This window comes from Pinus tabuliformis, chromosome 6, assembly GCF_031772625.1.
Source record: "Pinus tabuliformis cultivar Carrire ecotype Pingquan chromosome 6, CPIR1, whole genome shotgun sequence".
Taxonomy (NCBI): domain Eukaryota; kingdom Viridiplantae; phylum Streptophyta; class Pinopsida; order Pinales; family Pinaceae; genus Pinus; species Pinus tabuliformis.
Window position 1 is genome coordinate 1,408,954,908 of NC_142292.1, and position 20,771 is coordinate 1,408,975,678.

The window sequence follows — 20,771 nt, forward strand, 5'->3', positions numbered from 1 at the left end:
TAACAAAAACATTAAGGAGATGGTCTTTCTCTTTGGAAATGTGGCTTTCATCAGAAACCCTCAGTGCACAAGTAGCTAGCATGTTGAGAACACCTAACTTTTGAGCTGGGAAATGATGAGACTTCGCATGAAGATACTGCTCAGTATGAGTTTTCTTCCAAAATACCTGGTGAGAGAAAGAACCATCATAATTTTTCGAAATAAAGACATCAAGGAAAATAAGGAAACCATCAACTTCTTGCTTATAAATTATTATAACTAAGAAAAATCAGTTATGATAAATTTCATTACTTTGAAAAAATAAAATAAAACACACATATATATGAAAAAATATAATTAATGTATAATGTTAAACATAAAAGAAGAGATAAATAATATGTTATATATATATATATATATATATATATATATATATATATATATATATATATATATATATATATATATAATGATTTTAATATTATAGTCTAACTTTTGTATGTGTTGGTATTTTTTCTAATTAATTATATCTAAAGTTTGGCAGAAATTTGTTGGAATTACAAGTTTGAGTTGTGAAACTAAAATCCTCGTGCTATTAGGGTTTTTTCTGAAATTGAATCCATTTATAGATTTAAAATTGCATTTTAAATAACCAAAAACCTTATTTTTGGTCAAAAATTATATCATCAAATTTTAGAGAAAGCAAAACATAAAAAATTAAGTTTTAATTCATTATTGAAATAAAATAAAAATAATACTATTTTAAATTATTTATGAATGATTTGTAAAAGGGTAAATTTTTCATTTTGTCATATATCTCAATTTTAAATTATTAAATCATTTTAATATTTACTCTAAAATTTAAAAATAATTTTAATATTTAATATAATAATATTTTATAATTGAACTTTTTATTTATTAAAATTATATATATATATTTCCTCTAGATAGTTGTCAGTGTCTTTTATTCTTATAGATTAAGTAATAACCTGTTATAGTGGCTACTCAAATGATCTTCCACTATCCCGCCACCAACCTTTTTAACAGCTAACATTCTCAGTTTTCAAATTACTTTTTCAAAAAATATGAATTTCAAAGTTGCATTAATTATAGATATGAAAGAGTCTGATGATGGAGGCACACTGCCTTGTTTTAGGCGAGTTGACAAATAACTTCAAAGAAAAAAATAAAGGCACACAAAAAGGGAAAGTAAAAGAGAAATCTCAGCCTATTCCCAGCTTTATTTCTTCATATTCTTATTTTTTTTAATGATGATGATGATGTAAGAATTCCTGCTTTGAAATTTAATAAAAAATATTAGTCATGATTATGAAGGATGATCAGGGCATGAAATTAGAATGTATGGCTTGATTGCTATGTTGGCAGTGATTCTTATACATGTAGAGATAAATATATATATAGATATAGATATAGAGATGCAGTCTATGTATAGATTATGGTGGTGCCAACTTTTATGAAAGCCTGGCCGAAAAAAGGAAAAACAAAAGACACAAATCTTCTCTTTATTTATCAGAGATCAGAGATGCTGCAATGTAAGTGATGTGTATACTGCAGAATTGTATATGGTATTTTGTTAAAGAAAAGTAGGGACGGTTACTGATACTTTTCCAAAGTTTTAACACTCAATCTCTCCTCTCAAGCAGGCAATTTTATTTCTTTCTTCACATCTTTCCTTGACTGCTGCTGCTGTTCCTTCCAACTTTCTCTTTATTCGTTGCTTTGGCTCCAGGCTCGCTTCTTCATAACCTCCTTCATCTTCCCTCAATTCAATCCCCCTTGTAGATTCACAGACCAAGCTGGCCTCTGCTTCTGCACCTTGCAGACACATGAAGGCTCCATTGATTGTTTTTCCACTGGATTTTGCAGAGTATTGATCGTTGGTGATCGGATTTTTGTATTTTTTCATTGTTTCTGACTGCCCAATATCTGTATATAGCTATTAGACCTGACTTGAATTGGTGCTGAGTCTGTTTGCCTGGTACCCATCCGTCCATTTTTGTTGTACATTTGCTAAAAAAATAGGCTTGGGAGTAGACCTCCTGCTCCTATAGTGCCCAAAAGCTGTCAAATTCATCTTTGTTTTGCATTGGATACACAACACATGGCTTCCAACAGTTTTGCTAAGGTTTTACAGAGAAATTCATGGAGACTGACAACAATATTGGTATATGCAGTCCTGGAATGGATTCTTATATTTATGTTGCTTATTAATGCCCTTTTTCAGTATATCATCACTAAGTTTGCCACCTTTTTTGGTTTACACCCCCCTTGCTTATGGTGTTCTCGGGTTGATCATATCCTGGAGCCCAAGGAGCCTGACTTTTACAGAAAACTCATCTGTGAACGCCATGCCAGAGAGATTTCCTTGTTGGGTTATTGCTCCACCCACAGGAAGTTAGCAGATGCTCATGAAATGTGTGAGGAGTGTGCATTTTCAAGGCCTAATGTCTCAAGTTCTGCAGAGGGCAATGAAAGCCAATCCAACTGGCTCACATGCATGTCCATGGTGGCAGATTTGTCAAAGAGAGGAGATGCACAGAGATTGCTGATGAATGGCCACGTGGATGATTTCAGCACAGAGGAAGCAGGGAGTAAAGACAAAGCAGGCAATGGTTGGGTGAGTAAGGACTCGTGTTCTTGCTGTACTGCTCCTTTGAATGATAAACTGTATTCTCAGAACTTGTTCAAGACCATTTTCTTTAATGGGCATCCAGAGGGTATCCTGAAATCCCAATGGAATGCATTTGATTATGGTGAAAATGTTGTGGAGGGAGTGGTCGGGGAGGAAGATGAGCTGAAAAGCCAATCTGGGTGTGTTTGTGGAGGAAATCAGGTGAAGATCTCAGAAGTTTTCATTCATACCCCAGATGAATCTGATGAGGGTTCATCGTCATCTGTGTCTGATGGTGAAGCGAACTCGATGGAGAAGGTGGAGAGACCAGATGAGGATGTTGAGGATGCTAAGGATTTGGAAGAAGCTGTCGATGGGGTTCAGCATTTGCCTAAGAGGCTTGAAGTCGTTCAGAATGACGATGCCCGAGTGGATTTCGAGTGTGATATCTATGTTGATAAGAGAATTGCATATCCTGAAGCTGTCACGCATGAATGGGCAATGGCACCTGATGTAACAGTTACAGAGATACAAAGGGAAGATACACCCTATGACCAGGGTTCCCAGAGATTGGATTCTATCGAAGGGCCTAAGGAGATTGGGAAATTGGGGACTACTGATGTGGAGGATGATGTTTTGGAGAGTCCACAGACAGTGGAGACAAAGCATCTAGATGGTATTGATGATTTAGACTCAAAGAATATATGTTCTGGTGGTTCTGAAGAGGTTCTTCCCAAATCTTTGGAAGTGTCCCCTGAAGCTGAGGGCATTCCAGTCATGACAAATCATTTTGATGGTAGTGATGATTTATGTTCAATGAATATATGTCCTGGTGGTTCTGAAGATGTTCTTCCAAAATCTTCGGAAGTGTCCCCTCAAACTGAGAGTATCCCAGTTGAGGAGAAAAGGGCTGATAGTATTCCATCTAGGCGAAACTCTGTTGAGATGAACCTAGTGGAGGAAACAGGTTGTGTGACTGTGAATGAACAAGGGATTATAGCTGCAAAAAAAGCCAAAGAGGACAGTATTGAATATCCATCAGATCTCAGAGTACCTGTTCCCACATTTCACCCATCCGATCTTGATGATCTTGGAACTTCTGTGATTAGGGAAGCGGGTACTGAAGAGGAAGAAGCTTTGGGAGATTTAAATGTAGACGGGGAGAAGACATTAGAGGCTGATCATGCTGAAATAAGCGCTACATTCATTGATGTTGTTACTTCAGAAGTAATAATGCAGAATTCTGAAGTCATGTATGCCATTTCTGGAAGAAAGGAGCTTGATGTTCCCGAATGTCAAGGTATGCTAAAAGTTTGGTCCTTTCTTTTGTTGAACCTTTCTTTTGTTCTTGATTAACATTGGTCCTGGAATCTCACCCTGAGAATCGAGCTATCATGTTATCGGTATTTGATGTTCCCTCTTCGCTTCTATATTCTGCTTATGTGCTCTTCTGTATTCTAGAGTAAATGAAGAAATGATTGATTTTAATAGGAAAATTGATCGTGATTCACGTGCAGGACCTGAGGATATTGAAGATGATCTCGAAGCTTCGGTGATTAGGGAAGGGGGTGTTGAAGAGAGAGAAGTTTTTGGAGATTCAGAAGAAGATGGGGAGAAGACGTTGGAGGCTGATCATACTGAAATAAGTGCAACATTCACTGATGTTGCTACTCGAGATGTAATAATGGAGAATACTGAAGTCGCAGATGTGACTTCCGAAAGAAAGGAGGTTGATGCATCCCATTGCCAAGGTATGCTAAGTTTTGGTCTTCAATTTTGGTGAACTTTTTTCGGCCCTCTGGTTCTAAATTCACATTGGGATTGGCATCTCAATCTCAGAATCATAGTATCATATGATTGGCATGTGATATTCCATTCTTACTTCTGTATTCTGACTGTTCCCATTTCCATTTTAGAGTAAATGATGGAACGATTTAAAAAGGAAAATTGATCATAGTTCATTTGCAGGACCTGAGGACATTGAGAATGATCTTGGAACCTCAATGATCAGGGACGAGGGTACTGAAGCAACAGAAGTTTTGGAAGGTTTAGAAGTAGATGGAGAGAAGACATTGAAGGCTGATCATGCTGAGATAAGCGCAACATTCACTGATGAAGCTTCTCCAGAAGTAATGATGGAGAATTCTGATGTCACGGATGCAATTTCTGGAAAGGAGGTTAATGCATCTGAATGCCAAGGTATGTAAAAGTATGTTGTCTTTTGTTCCACGTTTTTTACTCCTTTGGTCTTGGAATCTTACCCTGAAAATCAAAATATCATATTATTGGGATTTGATAATCCTTTTTCGCTCCTATATTCAGGCTATGGGGTTTGGTATTTCTTTTTGTTTCTATACTCTGTATGTGTTCTTTAGTATAAATGAAGAGATGGTCTTAAAAGAAGAGAAAATTTGATCTTAATTCGCTTGCAGAACCCACGGATACTGAAGTGACAGGGATAGAAGATCAGACACAGTGTGTGCGTGACGAGTTCAGGCAGAATCTGGGTCAGACTGATATTGAGACTGATCATCATGCTGATGATGGAGCTGACAATGTGGATGAAGACAGAGTGTCTGAAGAACCAAGCTCCATCGAAGGCATTCACTTGCTAAATAAAAGGGTGATAATGGATAGGAAAGATTCTGGTGCAGAGTCTTGGGATGGAAGTGTATTCAGTGAAATTGATGGAGAGTTTGCAGTTGATCGCCTGAAACGTGCACTTGAGACAGAGAGGAAGTCCATGAATACTTTATACTTAGAGTTAGAAGAAGAAAGAAGTGCTTCTGCGATTGCAGCAAATCAATCCATGGCTATGATCACAAGGCTGCAAGAGGAAAAAGCAGCAGTGCAGATGGAAGCCTTGCAATACCAAAGGATGATGGAGGAGCAAGCAGAATATGATCAAGAAGCTTTGCAGCTGCTGAATGAGATTCTTGTAAAGAGAGAAAAGGAAAAGCAGGAGCTTGAGAAGGAACTTGAGATATGCAGGAAAAGAGTGTTGCGATATGAAGCAAAAGAGAGAAGGGAGAAGAGAAGAAAGGTTCAAGAGTGTGAAAGTCAAAGTCCTGCAGAGAAAGGCGAAGAAAACAATGAGCAAAACCAAACACCAGACAATCAGTCTAGGAGAATGAGGGCATCTTCAAGTTCTTCGCTAAGTTACAACAGTGATGAACTCTTATCTGATGGTAATGATGTAGAGGAAGGACTTGATATACAACAAGGTAATCAAAATACACCCACTGAAGCTATCATGAGCGCAGGAAGAGGGTATGAAAATAAAGAACAGAAGACCAGTCTAGATGAATCTCTGGCTGATTTTGAGGAGGAGAGGATATCAATTTTGGAACAATTAAAATTCTTGGAGGAGAAGCTTCACAAATTGGCAGAGGATGACCAAGCTGGCGTGGCTAATCCAGAGGCAAATGGAGTGAATGGTGTTCTCACAGAAGACTATGGAATGCAAGGTAAGACCGAAGGTAATGATGAGGACAACATGAAAGAAGCCCATGTTGATGAGGAAACTATGGAAACAATACATGGCAATGGAACACTTACTCCTAGAAGAGCATCAGGTGCAAAGGCAAAAAGGCTTCTGCCTCTGTTTGATGCTACCAGTGTTGATGGAGATTCATTACATCACACAGAAGAGTTCTCCCCAGCAGATGTGTCTAATGATTGGCGCACTGTTTCTATGGTTGTGAGAGACAATAACCGACTTGCAATTGAAGATGAAGTGTATCATGTATATGAAAGATTGCAGGCACTTGAAGCTGACCGGGAGTTCCTGAAACATACTATCAAATCACTGAGAAAGGGTGATGAGGGAATGAAACTGCTTCAGGAAATAGCTCAGCACCTACGTGACCTCAGAAGAGTAGAACTTAAAGCCAGGAACATCAGTGATATTATGTAGTTGGGTGCATTTGTTCTTATGCAAACAAAGGTAATAACATTGTCTGCTTTTGCTTTCAACCTTGTTTGATTAGTTTCAAGTTTGAACTGCATTGGATTGTCTACATTTGAAATCAAATCTGACTAAAGGTGTGTCAAAGAAACATGACTTTATTTAAACCCATTCACTCTGGGTGCTATCCATCCAAAGTCTGTCATAACTTCGTGGATAACAGACACAAAATCCAAGAAGCTAAGATGTATATATCATTTATTAATAGAATTGAAAGGTAGCATTTAATTCAAAAGGGATGGCATGAGAAGTACTGGCTGAAGGCTTACATGGCATTAAATGCAACATCACTATAGAAAATTTAGATTGAACATTTTCACCCTTTCTGTTCTTGTGCATGGATCTACTTATTGCCTATTCTGATCCACTATCTTTTCGACTGTGACTTGGTTTGATATTGTCAATGGCAAAGATATATATAAAGCATGGCTGTTGGAATGACTTTCCTTACGAATAAGCCAGGCAAAGCAGTCCACTAAGTGGTCTGGTTTTCCTTGTGGCAGACCAGTAGCAACAACTATTTTCGTATATGATACAATTTCCTAGTAATACAAATCTGTCCGATTGACCAAAAAAAAAATTCAATGTTGTTTCTCTTTTTCCATGGCCCTAGCAAATGATTTGACTCCAAGAACGTTATAAAACATCCTTGAAAAACTTGTACGTTCAATTCGCCCATTGTAAGGTACCTGTTGGATAGGTTGAGCACTGTAGTTTTACAGTATACATAGGCTTTTCCTCCATGTATTGGAAACTTTGTTATACTTTCTCACCCCAGGCTGCTTCAATTATTGAGAATTAGCCAACACCCCTAAAGAGAGGGCCTCCCAAATGCGCTTTTTTATTGGTCTCCCTCTCTCTCAAGTTAGTTCAGAATTATATTCAAGAGAGGCTGACATCTGAGTCACCAGTGTCCAGAACCATGTGGTGTCACAAACAAAGGCTGGTGCTGACCTCCTGAACCATGTAAAATATGTGGGCACCTAATAAGTGTGGAGATACATTTAAACCCTTAGTCTGACTGTTTCAAAATTATTTTATATGAGAAAAGGATGTGTTGTAAGTAGACATTTTTGAGAAGATCTTGAACCTGTTCTATTTTGAGATCTGCACGAAATTATGAATATATGTTCCTATGAAACCAAGATTGATATCAATATGAATGCCAGTTGTTCTATGTTTCTTGACCGAACAGGGGAAACAGATTAATTTATTTTCCATCTTGACAGGTGAATAGCTTTATGATGATGCAGCCCAAATATTGCGAAGTCATGCAGTTATGTTCCTTAATATTTACAGGTGGTATCGAACAATGGAGATGGTGGATGGCTGCTTGTTTTTTATATATTCATTGCTCTGTGACAGCAAAAGCAACTTGGTTGGCATCAGACACTAGTTAAGGTGGTACTCCCGGGATGCAGGCACAAGCTATCCTTAACTGCAAAATCAAGAATAGAGATGCAACATGACATTCAATGCATCATCTGACAAGATGCAAAGATAATTCATGGCTTTTTGCTGTGCAAGCCTTATTTTAACAGTTTCTAAAAAGATTTCCTACAAAGTGTTTTGGGTTCAAAAATGTCCATAGCAAAGTCAGGGGGTTGTTTTTATTGGGGGACCCAATTTTTGTCAATATAATAGTTATATATATGTCAGGGAAAATTATTGTCACTGTAACATGCTGGCTGCAGTGAATGTTAGTGCCTTTTCGAAGTGTGAGATGTTTGTATTAGTGACAGAAGCCTGACAAGATTCATTGGCTGGCACATATAGATTATAGTAGTTGACGGGGAGAGTGGGGGAGTGGGGAGTGCGAGGTAGCAAAATATTTTGTGTGTGATAGCAAAAATGGAATTGATTCTTTGTAATAAGGGTGCTTTTGTGGTAGATAAAGGGATATCGTTGTGTGAGCCCATGAAGGTTAACAGTTGTAACAATCTATTGGTGTATTCAGTGATTTTTGATAAAATGCTCCCTTTAACTTTTACTAATAGACACATTGAAGGATGTGTTTCTGAAACAGAGATTTCACAAGTAAAAACAAGATATCAACCAACACTGTCTGAATAACTTAGTTCCAGCTCCAAGATGTGTTTCTGAAACAGAGATTTCACAAGTAAAAACAAGATATCAACCAACACTGTCTGAATAACTTAGTTCCAGCTCCAAAATCTTCTTTAGCAGCATTGATGATTATGCAAAGGCTTGTTTAGCAATAGGATTCATAATGTTTATTATCCCCACAGGCTTGAGCTGTATTGCATCCAAAAGCTTTCTATTTTTCAGTTTTTTAAACATTTGTAATTGTGATGCAGTAACTATTATTTTTTTTTCAAAATTAAAAGTTTATTATTGAGATAGTTTACAAGTATAAAATTTAAATTTCTTAGATTAAAATAGGTATTTGTATCAAATTAATAAATAGTTAGAATTCATAACATTATATAAATCAATCAAAAATATTTACATATAATTATTTTTTAAACCAACCTAACAAAATAGATAATGAAGAGTGGGCATTCATAACTCCAACAAATCAATCAAAAGCATTTACCTATTTAATTTTTTTAATAAAAAATATATTTAATGTTTTTAATAAAAAACATAAGAATATAAGCAAAGAAAATTACAGTAAGTGTTTTTTGGGATGAAAATGTATGTAACAAAGCTCTAAGTCTTCTTGGTGAAGACCCCGGCTTAGTTTGCACATGAAGATAAGCTTTTTTTTCTTAGTGGAGGAATCACTCGAACGAGTTTCAAGAGGAAGAAACATTGTCTTTGAGTGATATTTTAACAACCAATGGGAGCTTCATTAATAAATCTATTTTTCATTATTTCATAAATTTTTTATTCAGGTTGGTAAACAATTTGCATAACTTTTCCATCAAACAGTAAAAAAAAAATTCTTGGTTTTCTCAAAGATAAAATTTTTCTAATAAATTTTCGCACTTGCCAACACATTCATTTGTCATTGTAGTTAGAAAAAGTTGTTGATGACCAATAAAGTTAAGATAAATCTAGAGTTAAAATAAATCTAAATAGTTAAATATCTAATAAATCAATAACATTAATAAACTATTTAAAAATTTATATTCAAAATAAATAGATAAATTTATTTGTTATTATAAATCGTAAATATTCCCATCAAAACTAATGAATTTTAAGATTTGATGATAGCTTATATAATTACCTCCTTCAAATGATAAACTTCAAATAAGAAGTAAAAAGGAAAATGAATAAGTCTAAAGCTAAAAATTATGTATAATTAATATATGTTTGGTCTTATCCATTTATGTGATTGGAAACAATCAATATAATCTATAAGTTTATGAAAGTAATGGATTGTTGATTAAAATATAATCCTTGCTTTCTTTATTTATTTTTAAATGAAGAAAAGAAAATTACATTGATACTTTTTTAAATCTTTGATTAAAAAAATATGTTTATTGTATTGAAAATAATAAGGTGCATTTACAACTTATTATAATAGAGATATTTGTATTAAGAATAGTGAGATGTATCATTATATATCAAATTAAAAAATAATATAATATCTATAACAAATAATGGTGGTAATATTATATATCAGTTAAATATAAATAAAAAAAATTCATATATCATGTGAAAGAGAAATTTGATATATACACCTAATATAAGAACTGTCATATAGAAAAAACAAAATGAGAGATGCTAGACTTGGAAATACATAAAAATACTATAAATATGATATATACATAAAAATATTACTACAATGTAAATATGAATATATTAACAACAATGAGTTGTATTTTAACATATCCATATCTGCATAAGTTATGAGTTTTGAATTCTAAAAGTTGAATGAGAATACAACCAACATATCCTTATCTGCATAAGTTTTGAGTTTTGATTTCTAAAAGTTGTCAAGACTACAACCAACTTATATCTATTTTAAATGATTAAAAAACTTATACCTAAAAGGATTTGATCACTCTCTATGCTTAAGGATTTGTCTTATATCTATTTTAAATGATTAAAAAACTTATACCTAAAAGGATTTGATCACTCTCTATGCTTAAGGATTTGTATACCTTAATAGATTTCAAGTTAAAGATGAATTTACACTAGTAAAACTTAAAAGACACAAAGAATATGGTGGAAAATCTTACTTGTCCACACTTTATGCGTTTAAAAAAAACTTGCTATTAAGAAAAGAGAAAAGGTAAAAATTTTAATTTTACTTTGACTTCGACCATTTTTTTTGTACAAACTTCAAATTGCAATAACTTTCTCATACAGACTCAAATTTTAGTGTCGTTTACGCTGTTGGAAAGCTTGCAACGAGCTTGTTGATTTTGGGTAGCATCGGATGTGATCTAGTCATGAAAATTGGTGGAGAGGCTAAAACGCATGAGATCTCCAAGACCCAAAAATGGTTTGGACAGATTGTACCCGGTTTGGGAGATATTTTAATAATTAATATTTTTAACGAAGTTCCTAAGTCTAAATTTAGGAAAAATAAAATATTAATGGGTATTAATATAAAACTGGGTTAGAAGGTTCCAAAAGTCATGGATTAAGCCAAATCTAATCTTAGTCGTTGATTAGAGATTTAATCTTGGCCGTTGAAGGACTAATGAGAAAAGTATAAGAAGAGACTTGAGGGTCAGTTGGAGAACACACCAGAGTGATCAGTCATTCATTTTGCTAGAGCAGGGTTGCTAAGCAAAGTTGAATCAATGATCAACAACGAGGGGCAGTGAGTACGAGGCAGAGAGGCAGAGACAGTACTGAGAGGCTACCGTAGAAGCAGAGAGAATGAGAGCAGCAGCCAGTCCAGGCTATGCAGAGCCCAACAGAGACAGCGCAGAGGCCAGAGGGACTGCATCATCCACGCAGAGGGTCCCTGACGCTGCGTAGTGCCTTAGAGGGCTGACGCAGGTCAATTGGAGGCTAACGCAGAGGCCACAAGGGCCAACATTGAGCTTCAGTTATGCCGAAGAGGGTTTCGTGGGACAGATTTTCTGAATACATGTTCCCAAATATAGAGGTATTGCTGTTGTATATTTTTCTCTGTCGGGTGAGTCGATTAGGCACCCTGTTGTACTCAGAAAGAATGCATAATAATATAACCCTCAAAATAGCTGCACTAATTTTTCCGGGGACATTTCTCCAAAAATAACGGTGTCACTTGTGTGCTTGTTTTCTTTCATTTGTTGATTTGTAGATGTTGTGACTGTATTGTGTTTATTTCAGTATTTAAATATTTTAAATATCTTGTTCAGAATTTACAAGCAGAAGAAATAAACCAATAGAATACAGATTAATTTTCTAATGGATAGACTTAGAAAATTCAACATGGTATCAGAGTGTGGTTGCAAATCACAAGAAAACTGAAGGCATCAGCGAAGCAAAGAATTTGCAGCAGATTCAATTGTCCCGAGTGAGAGAGATGAGCCTTTCAGAAAGCGACAAAGGAAGGAGTGACGGAGAGGGACTGCATCATCAATTTGGGCCAGAGAAAGGCCGACGCAAAAGCTGAGGAAGGCAGAATTAGGCTCACACAGAGGCTAGGAGGGCTGACACAGTTGGTTAAGGGAATTATTTTGTCGGTTCTGGGATTGCACAGAACCTAAAGGCTCAGTCCTTCAATTGTTGGGGCATAGGAGGCTGTGGGTAGTTTGCGGAGCGAAACTGGTGGGGTACTGTGGTCAGAACAATACCTAATAGGGCAAGGCCAAGGTAGAGGGAGTTGTTGCTGAGGCAGATTTCTAGCCAAGGAATCTAGATCAGTGTTGCAGTTGCACAGATGATCGGAGAGGGGCAACTTGACGTTGGCAGAAGGATTTCCAGGAGGGAAATTGGGACTCAGAGGGAGTCCAGAAGAGAACTTCCAGATGGGAAGTAGAGAGACTCAGCAGGAGTCGAACTGAGAACTTTTAGATGGGAAGTATAGAGACTCAGCAAGAGTCGAACAAAGGACTTCCAGGAGGGAAGTAGAGAGACTTGGAGGAGTCGACAGAAGAGCAGTGAGATGGTTGTGAATGGGCTGAGAGATTAGGATAGGCTAGATGGAGCGTCCAACTTTATGGTATGGAATGCTAGGATCTTGTCCATTCTAGACAGACATTGTATCAAGGGCTTCGCCTTAAGAGTGATGGCTATCCCAGTTGACCCGGTAGCTAATGAAAGGTACGAGGAGGCAATGGCTAAGGAAAAGTGCATCAGCCTTGATGGGGTCAAGGATCATGTGGTCCAACATATTGCCGAGAAGGAAGAGATGTGGGACACTTTGATGACATTGTACCAGCATACTTCTGTGTAGAGGAATATGCTCCTTGAGAATTAGCTAAGGTCATACCAGATGTAGTAGGGAGAGTAGATAGATCACTTCCTCATCAGGTTGCAGGAGATCCGAGACCAACTGACTTCCATAGGGGTCACGTCGAATCAGGAGTTGATGGTAAGGAACACACTTAACGCATTTTCCAAGGAGTGGGAGAAATTTGTCCAAAGCATACTAGATAGGGCGAGTCTTACAGATTCTGAAGAACTGTGGGCGGCTCTTCGTCAAGAGGAGATCAGACGGCTAACCAAGACGAGAGCTAGCAACAAAGGAGTCCAGATCAAGAAGGAAGAGGAAGAGGATGCGGCTCTCGAATCTGCGAGAAAGTAGGAGAAGAGGAAGAAGAAGGACCTCTCCAAGGTAAAGTTCTTCCTTGATCAACTTTGCTCTGATACCATGTGTGGTTTTCTCTACAAATTAGCTAGCTCACTGATATCATGTAGAAATTTCACCTGCAGATCAAACTGATATATGCAATGTACTAAAGCATAATACTAGATCTACATCTACCATAGACTTTGCGGAAGCTTAATCGAACATGAGCAACATCAATAAGAACACATATAACTGATATGGAGAAATCAATCACACATAACACAGAAGAAATATCCAGGGGAAAGCACCAGCCAAAAACCCCATCTCTGTATTATCATACATAGGATTTATACAAATCCTTAGCTCTCACACAGCTAGCCAACTCTTAGTACAATCCTCACAGATGAAGGTGGAAATACATCAGGATTACACAAAGCCTTAGCTCTCACAGCTATCCAGCTCTCAGTGCAATCCTCCTGGATGCTCACAGGCAATCAAGACTTCTGTTAAGCCTTCTACTCTGCCCTCCAAGCCTCCTATTTCCTTGCACAATTTCTCCTTGGTGATCCTCCTGTTACCAAGTGTAACACTGATCTCTCACACTGATCTCACACCCTGTAAAATTACAGAATCCTCAAGAAACCTTGATCCTTCTGCTTGGATGGTTTTCCTTTATAGGAAAAATCCATCCAACTGATACTACACTGTCCCTCCTTTGATCTCAACTGGGTCTTTCTCTGAACTGACATGCACGAGTTATTTATGAGAGAATATTCAGTTATCTGAAGTGCAGTAGTTACATGCATGCAAGCATTAACTAACTGAACTCACATTAATTTAACAAACGGTTAAATTAATCTAACTGGACTTGACTCAATTAACTGAGCCAACTAATTACAACTCAATATTAGAACTCATCCTTATCTCTTTAACTGATGGATAAATTCCTCAATTAATAGATAAATTGTTGCATGTCCTCACATAGACTTCAAGTTTGTTTTTCCTTAACTAATTAACTCAAGATGAATTAATTAATTAATTTAAAAACTGCTGTTAATATCAAATTCGAATTTTACTTCCTATTTCTAGCCCAGGGACTGACTAAAATAGGAATCCACACTGAACTGCTAAAAATAGAACTTCTATTTTTAGCACTTGCATTTTTCATTCCCTGTTGCCCAATCCAGCACTGGTACTCAAACTGCTATTTTTAGCACTTCTTGTTGCCATTTTCAATAGTCCCTCTCAACAAGAAAGGCTTCCTCTCAAACCCGATCATGTACCTTCAGAATGTTCTGCATGCAACACTTCTACCATGTGTGGTTGCTCCAGCAACTCTTAAAACAAAAATAACTCCCAACTGACCTCTTTATTAGGCTAGAAACATACTCTGCTGCTGAAGCTCTACCTGTTGCTGACAAGTGCTCCCTCTCTAACCTCTGTGCTACTGCAACATCTTCATGCATCTCGCACCATTACACACCTCTCTATGCTCCCCTGCACTGGTGCAACACACTTGTGTCTCTCGCATTGTTGTAGCCTGCTAGCCCTACACTGTCTTGGGATTCCCTGCACTGTAGCTCTCTTTGCCGCTCCATCTGCATCTGTCTCTACCTAGTCAGTCAGTTCTGCTACTCCTCATCGGGGCTCTCATAGCAAAGTCGAATCAAAGAGGTTGGGTACCTCAAGGATCCTGCCCCTCCTCCTTGGGACGATCACTCCACATCACCCCACCTCCTACCTGGAGGTATGGCTGCATGTGATCCCTCTGTCCACCTGGCTCGAAGTTTCCCCCTACTGGAGGTCTCTGCATGAGTAGATGTCTCTACTCGATCTCCTCTCAGCTTCTCTAGTTGTGGCTGCTCCACAACCTCCTAAAGCTGCTTCACCAATTATGGCTCCTCCACAATTGTCTGAGACTTCTTCTAGCGCTGCATGTTGAGCAATAATGTACTCTCCCTCTCAACCACCAAGTCTCCAACCTTTGTCTTGCTCCTCAAGGCTTTTCATGCATCTTGAACCTCAAGAGCATACAGGTTCTTGGCTAGCACACTATCTTTCCCGCTGTCAAAAAATTTTCTAGAAAAAAAGTTGATTTTAAATCAACGATATCTCCCTCATCCGAACTTCGATTCTGCCGATTTTTTTCTTTTGAATTTGGGTCTTTTTCCACAAGGAATCCAAATTTGCTATTTGTTTCTGAAAAATTTGTACAAAAATTTTCAGATCTGCTCTACAATCTCTCAGCCCAAAACTCAAAACTTTGAAATCTCCTCTCAGTATATTGTTTTTCCTTGATCACCTTTGCTCTGATACCATGTGTGGTTTTCTCTACAAATCAGCTAGCTCACTGATATCATGTAGAAATTTCACCTGCAAATCGAACTGATATATGCAATGTACTAAAGCATAATATTAGATCTACATCTACCATAAACTTTGCAGAAGCTTAATCTAACATGAGCAACATCAATAAGAACACATATAACTGATATGGAGAAATCAGTCACACATAACACAGAAGAAATATCTAGGGGAAAGCACCAGCCTAAAACTCCATCTCTGTATTATCATACATAGGATTTATACAAAGCCTTAGCTCTCACACAGCTAGCCAGATCTCACTACAATCCTCACAGATGAAGGTGGAAATATATCAGGATTACACAAAGCCTTAGCTCTCACAGCTAGCCAGCTCTCAGTGTAATCCTCCTGGATGCTCACAGGCAATCAAGACTTCTGCTAAGCCTTCTCCTCTGCCCTCCAAGCCTCCTATTTCCTTGCACAGTTTCTCCTGGGTGATCCTCCTGTTACCAAGTGTAACACTGATCTCTCACACTGATCTCACACCCTGTAAAACTGCACAATCCTCAAGGAACCTTGATCCTTCTACTTGGATGATTTTCCTTTATAGGAAAAATCCATCCAACTGATAGTACATTGTCCCTCCTCTGATCTCAACTAGGTCTTTCTCTTAACTGACATGCATGAGTTATTTATGAGAGAATATTCAGTTATCTGAAGTGCAGTAGTTACATGCGTGCAAGCATTAACTAACTGAACTCACATTAATTTCACAAACTTTTAAATTAATCTAACTAGACTTGACTCAATTAACTGAGCCAACTAATTACAACTCAATATTAGAACTCATCCTTATCTCTTTAAATAATTGATAAATTCCTCAATTAATAGATAAATTGTTGCATGTCCTCACATAGACTTCAAGTTGTTTTTCCTTAACTAATTAACTCAAGATGAATTAATTAATTAATTTACAAACTGTTGTTAATATCAAATTCAAATTTTACTTCCTATTTCTAGTCCAGGGACTAACTAAAATAGGAATCCACACTGAACTACTAAAAATAGAACTTCTATTTTTAACACTTCCATTTTTCATTCCCTGTTGCCCAATCCAGCACTGGTACTCAAACTGCTATTTTTAGCACTTCTATTTTTAGCATTTCTTGTTGCCATTTTCAACACTCCCTCTCAACAAGAAAGGATTCCTCTTGAACGCGATCCTGTACCTTTGGAATGTTCTGCATGCAACACTTCTACCATGTGTGGTTGCTCCAACAACTCTCGGAACAAAAAAAACTCCCGACTAACCTCTCTGTTAGGCTAGAAACATACTCTGATGCTGAAGCACTACCTGTTGCTAACAAGTGCTCCCTCTCTGACCTCTGTGCTATTGCAACATCTCCATGCATCTCGCACCGTTGCACACCTCTCTGTGCTACCCTGCACTTGTGCCTCTCGGATTGCTACAGCCTGCTAGCTCTGCGCTGTCCTGGGATTCCCTGCACTGTAGCTCTCTTTGTCGCTCCATCTGCATCTGTCTCTACCCAATCAGTCAATTTTGCTACTCCTCATCGGGGCTCTCGTATCAAAGTCGAATCAAAGAGGTTGTGTACCTCAAGGATCCTACCCCTCCTCCTTGGGACGATCACTCCACATCACCCCACGTCCTACCTGGAGGTATGGCTGCATGTGATCCCTCTGCCCACCTGGCTTGAAGTTTCCCCCTAATGGAGGTCTCTGCATGAGTAGATGTCTCTACTCAATCTCCTCTCAGCTTCTCTAGTTGTGGCTGCTCCACAACCTCTTGAAGCTACTTCACCATTTGTGGCTCCTCCACAATTGTCTGAGACTTCTTCTGGTGCTGCATGTTGAGCAGTAATGTAATCTCCCTCTCAATCGCCAAGTCTTCAACCTTTGCCTTACTCCTCAAGGCTTTGCATGCATCTTGAACCTCAAGAGCATACAGCTTCTTGGCTAGCACACCATCTTTCCCGCCATCACGAAATTTTCTAGAAAAAGAGTTGATTTTAAATCAACAATATCTCCCTCATCCGAACTCCGATTCAACCGATTTTTTTTTGAATTTGGGTCTTTTTCCACAAGGAATCCAAATATGCTATTTGTTTCTGAAAATTTTGTACAAAAATTTTCAGATCTGCTCTGCAAACTCTCGACCCAAAACTCAAAAATTTGAAATCTCCTCTCAGTATACTATTCTTCCTTGATCACCTTTGCTCTGATACCATGTGTGGTTTTCTCTACAACTTAGCTAGCTCATTGATATCATGTAGAAATTTCACCTGCAGATCAAACTGATATATCCAATGTACTAAAGCATAATACTAGATCTACATCTACCATAGACATTGTAGAAGCTTAATCGAACATGAGCAACATCAATAAGAACACATATAACTGATACGGAGAAATCAATCACACATAACACAAAAGAAATATCCATCGGAAAGCACCAACCTAAAACCCCATCTCTCTATTATCATACATGGGATTTATACAAAGCCTTAGCTCTCACACAGCTAGCCAGCTCTCATTACAATCCTCACAGATGAAGGTGGAAATACATCAGGATTACACAAAGCCTTAGCTCTCACAGCTAGCCAACTCTCAGTACAATCCTCCTGGGTGCTCACAGGCAATCAAGACTTCTCCTCTGCCCTCCAAGCCTCCTATTTCCTTGCATAGTTTCTCCTGGATGATCCTCCTGTTACCAAGTGTAACACTGATCTCTCACACTGATCTCACACCCTGTAAAACTGCACAATCCTCAAGGAACCTTGATTCTTCTGCCTGGATGATTTTACTTTATAGGAAAAATCCATCCAACTGATAGTACACTGTCCCTCCTCTGATCTCAACTGGGTCTTTCTCTAAACTGACATGCATGAGTTATTTATGAGAGAATATTCAGTTATCTGAAGTGCAAAAGTTACATGCATGTAAGCATTAACTAACTGAACTCACATTAATTTAACAAACTGTTAAATTAATCTAACTGGATTGGACTCAGTTAATTGAGCCAACTAATTACAACTCAATATTAGAACTCATCCTTTTCTCTTTAACTGATGGATAAATTCCTCAATTAATAGATAAATTGTTGCATGTCCTCACATAGACTTCAAGTTTGTTTTTCCTTAACTAATTAACTCAAGATGAATTAATTAATTAATTTACAAACTGCTGTTAATATCAAATTCGAATTTTACTTCCTATTTCTAGTCCAGGGACTGACTAAAATAGGAATCCACACTGAACTACTAAAAATAGAACTTCTATTTTTAGCACTTCCATTTTTCATTCCTTATTGCCCAATCCAGCACTGGTACTCAAACTGCTATTTTTAGCAGTGCTATTTTTAGCACTTCTATTTTTAGCATTTCTTGTTGCCATTTTCAACAATCCCTCTCAACAAGAAAGGCTTCCTCTCGAACCCGATCCTGTACCTTCGAAATGTTCTTCATGCAACACTTCTACCATGTGTGGTTGCTCCAGCAACTCTCGGAACAAAAAAAACTCCCAACTAACCTCTTTGTTGGGCTAGAAACATACTCTGATGTTGAATCTCTACCTGCTGCTGACAAGTGCTCCCTCTCTGACCTCTGTGCTACTGCAACATCTCCATGCATCTCGCACCATTGCACACCTCTTTGTGCTACATTGCACTGGTGCAACACACTCGTTTCTCTCGCATTGCTGCAACCTGCTAGCTCTGCGCTATCTTGGGATTCCCTGCACTGTAGCTCTCTTTGTTGCTCCATCTGCATCTGTCTCTACCCAATCAGTCAGTTCTGCTACACCTCATCGGGGCTCTCGTAGCAAAGTTGAATCAAATAGGTTGGGTACCTCAAGGATCCCGCCCCTCCTCCTTGGGACGATCACTCCACATCATCCCATCTCCTACCTGGAGGTATGGCTACATGTTATCCCTCTACCCACCTGGCTCGAAGTTTCCCCCTACTGGAGGTCTCTGCATGAGTAGATGTCTTTACTCGATCTCCTCTCAACTTCTCTAGTTGTGGTTGCTCCACAACCTCCTGAAGTTGCTTCACCAATTGTGGCTCCTCCACAATTGTATGAGACTTCTTTTGGCGTTGCATGTTCAGCAGTAATGTACTCTCCCTCTCAACCACCAAGTCTTCAACCTTTGTCTTGCTCCTCAAGGCTTTGAATGCAACTTGAACCTCAAGAACATACAGGCTCTTGGCTAGCACACCATCTTTCCCATTGTCACGAAATTTTCTAGAAAAAGAGCTGATTTTAAATCAGTGATATCTCCTTCATCTGAACTCCGATTCAGCTGATTTTTTTTTGAATTTGGGTCTTTTTCCACAAGGAATCCAAATCTGCTATTTGTTTCTGAAAATTTTGCACATAAATTTTCAAATCTTCTTTGAAAACTCTCGGCCCAAAACTCAAAACTTTGAAATCTCCTCTCAGTATACTATTCTTCCTTGAACACCTTTGCTCTGATACCATGTGTGGTTTTCTCTACACATCAGCTAGCTCACTGATATCATGTAGAAATTTCACCTGCAGATCAAATTGATATATGCAATGTACTAAAGCATAATACTAGATCTACATCTACCATAAACTTTGTGGAAGCTTAATCGAACATGAGCAACATCAATAAGAACACATATAACTGATATGGAGAAATCAATCACACATAACATAGAAGAAATATCCAGGGGAAAGCACCAGTCTAAAACCCCATCTCTGTATTATCATACATAGGATTTATACAAAGCCTTAGCTCTCACATAGCTAGCCAACTCTCAATACAATCCTCACAGATGAAGGTGGAAATACATCAGGATTACACAAAGCCTTAGTTCTCACAGCTAGCCATCTCTCATTGCAATCCTCCTGGATGCTCACAAGCAATCAAGACTTCTGCTAAGCCTTCTCCTATGCCCTCCAAGACTCCTATTTCCTTGCACAGTTTCTCTTGGGTGATCCTCCTGTTACCAAGTGTAACACTGATCTCTCACACTGATCTCACACCCTGTAAAACTGCACAATCCTCAAGGAACCTTGATCCTTCTGCTTGGATGATTTTCCTTTATAGGAAAAATCCATCCAACTGATAGTACATTGTCCCTCCTCTGATCTCAATTGGGTCTTTCTCTGAACTGACATGCATGAGTTATTTATGAGAGAATATTCAGTTATCTGAAGTGCAATAGTTACATGCATGCAAGCATTAACTAACTGAACTC

At 38.0% G+C, this 20,771-nt stretch overlaps 1 protein-coding gene across 1 annotated transcript; it reads left to right on the forward strand.

Moving 5' to 3' along the window:
- The first annotated feature begins 1,417 nt into the window (after positions 1 to 1,417).
- Positions 1,418 to 8,565, forward strand: LOC149263927 (uncharacterized). The gene is made up of 5 exons (XM_089426875.1): positions 1,418 to 3,911; positions 4,129 to 4,362; positions 4,580 to 4,810; positions 5,044 to 6,557; positions 7,808 to 8,565. Exons 1-4 carry the CDS (start codon positions 2,102 to 2,104, stop codon positions 6,525 to 6,527), a joined length of 3,759 nt encoding a protein of 1,252 aa, XP_089283001.1. The 5' UTR covers positions 1,418 to 2,101; the 3' UTR covers positions 6,528 to 6,557; positions 7,808 to 8,565.
- The last annotated feature ends 12,206 nt before the right edge of the window (positions 8,566 to 20,771 follow it).

Coding starts and splice junctions, on each gene's coding strand:
- LOC149263927 (XM_089426875.1), top strand. CDS start 2,102: ATGGCTTCCAACAGTTTTGCTAAGGTTTTACAGAGAAATTCATGGAGA. Junction 3,912..4,128: donor TGATGTTCCCGAATGTCAAG/GTATGCTAAAAG, acceptor ATTCACGTGCAG/GACCTGAGGATATTGAAGAT. Junction 4,363..4,579: donor TGATGCATCCCATTGCCAAG/GTATGCTAAGTT, acceptor GTTCATTTGCAG/GACCTGAGGACATTGAGAAT.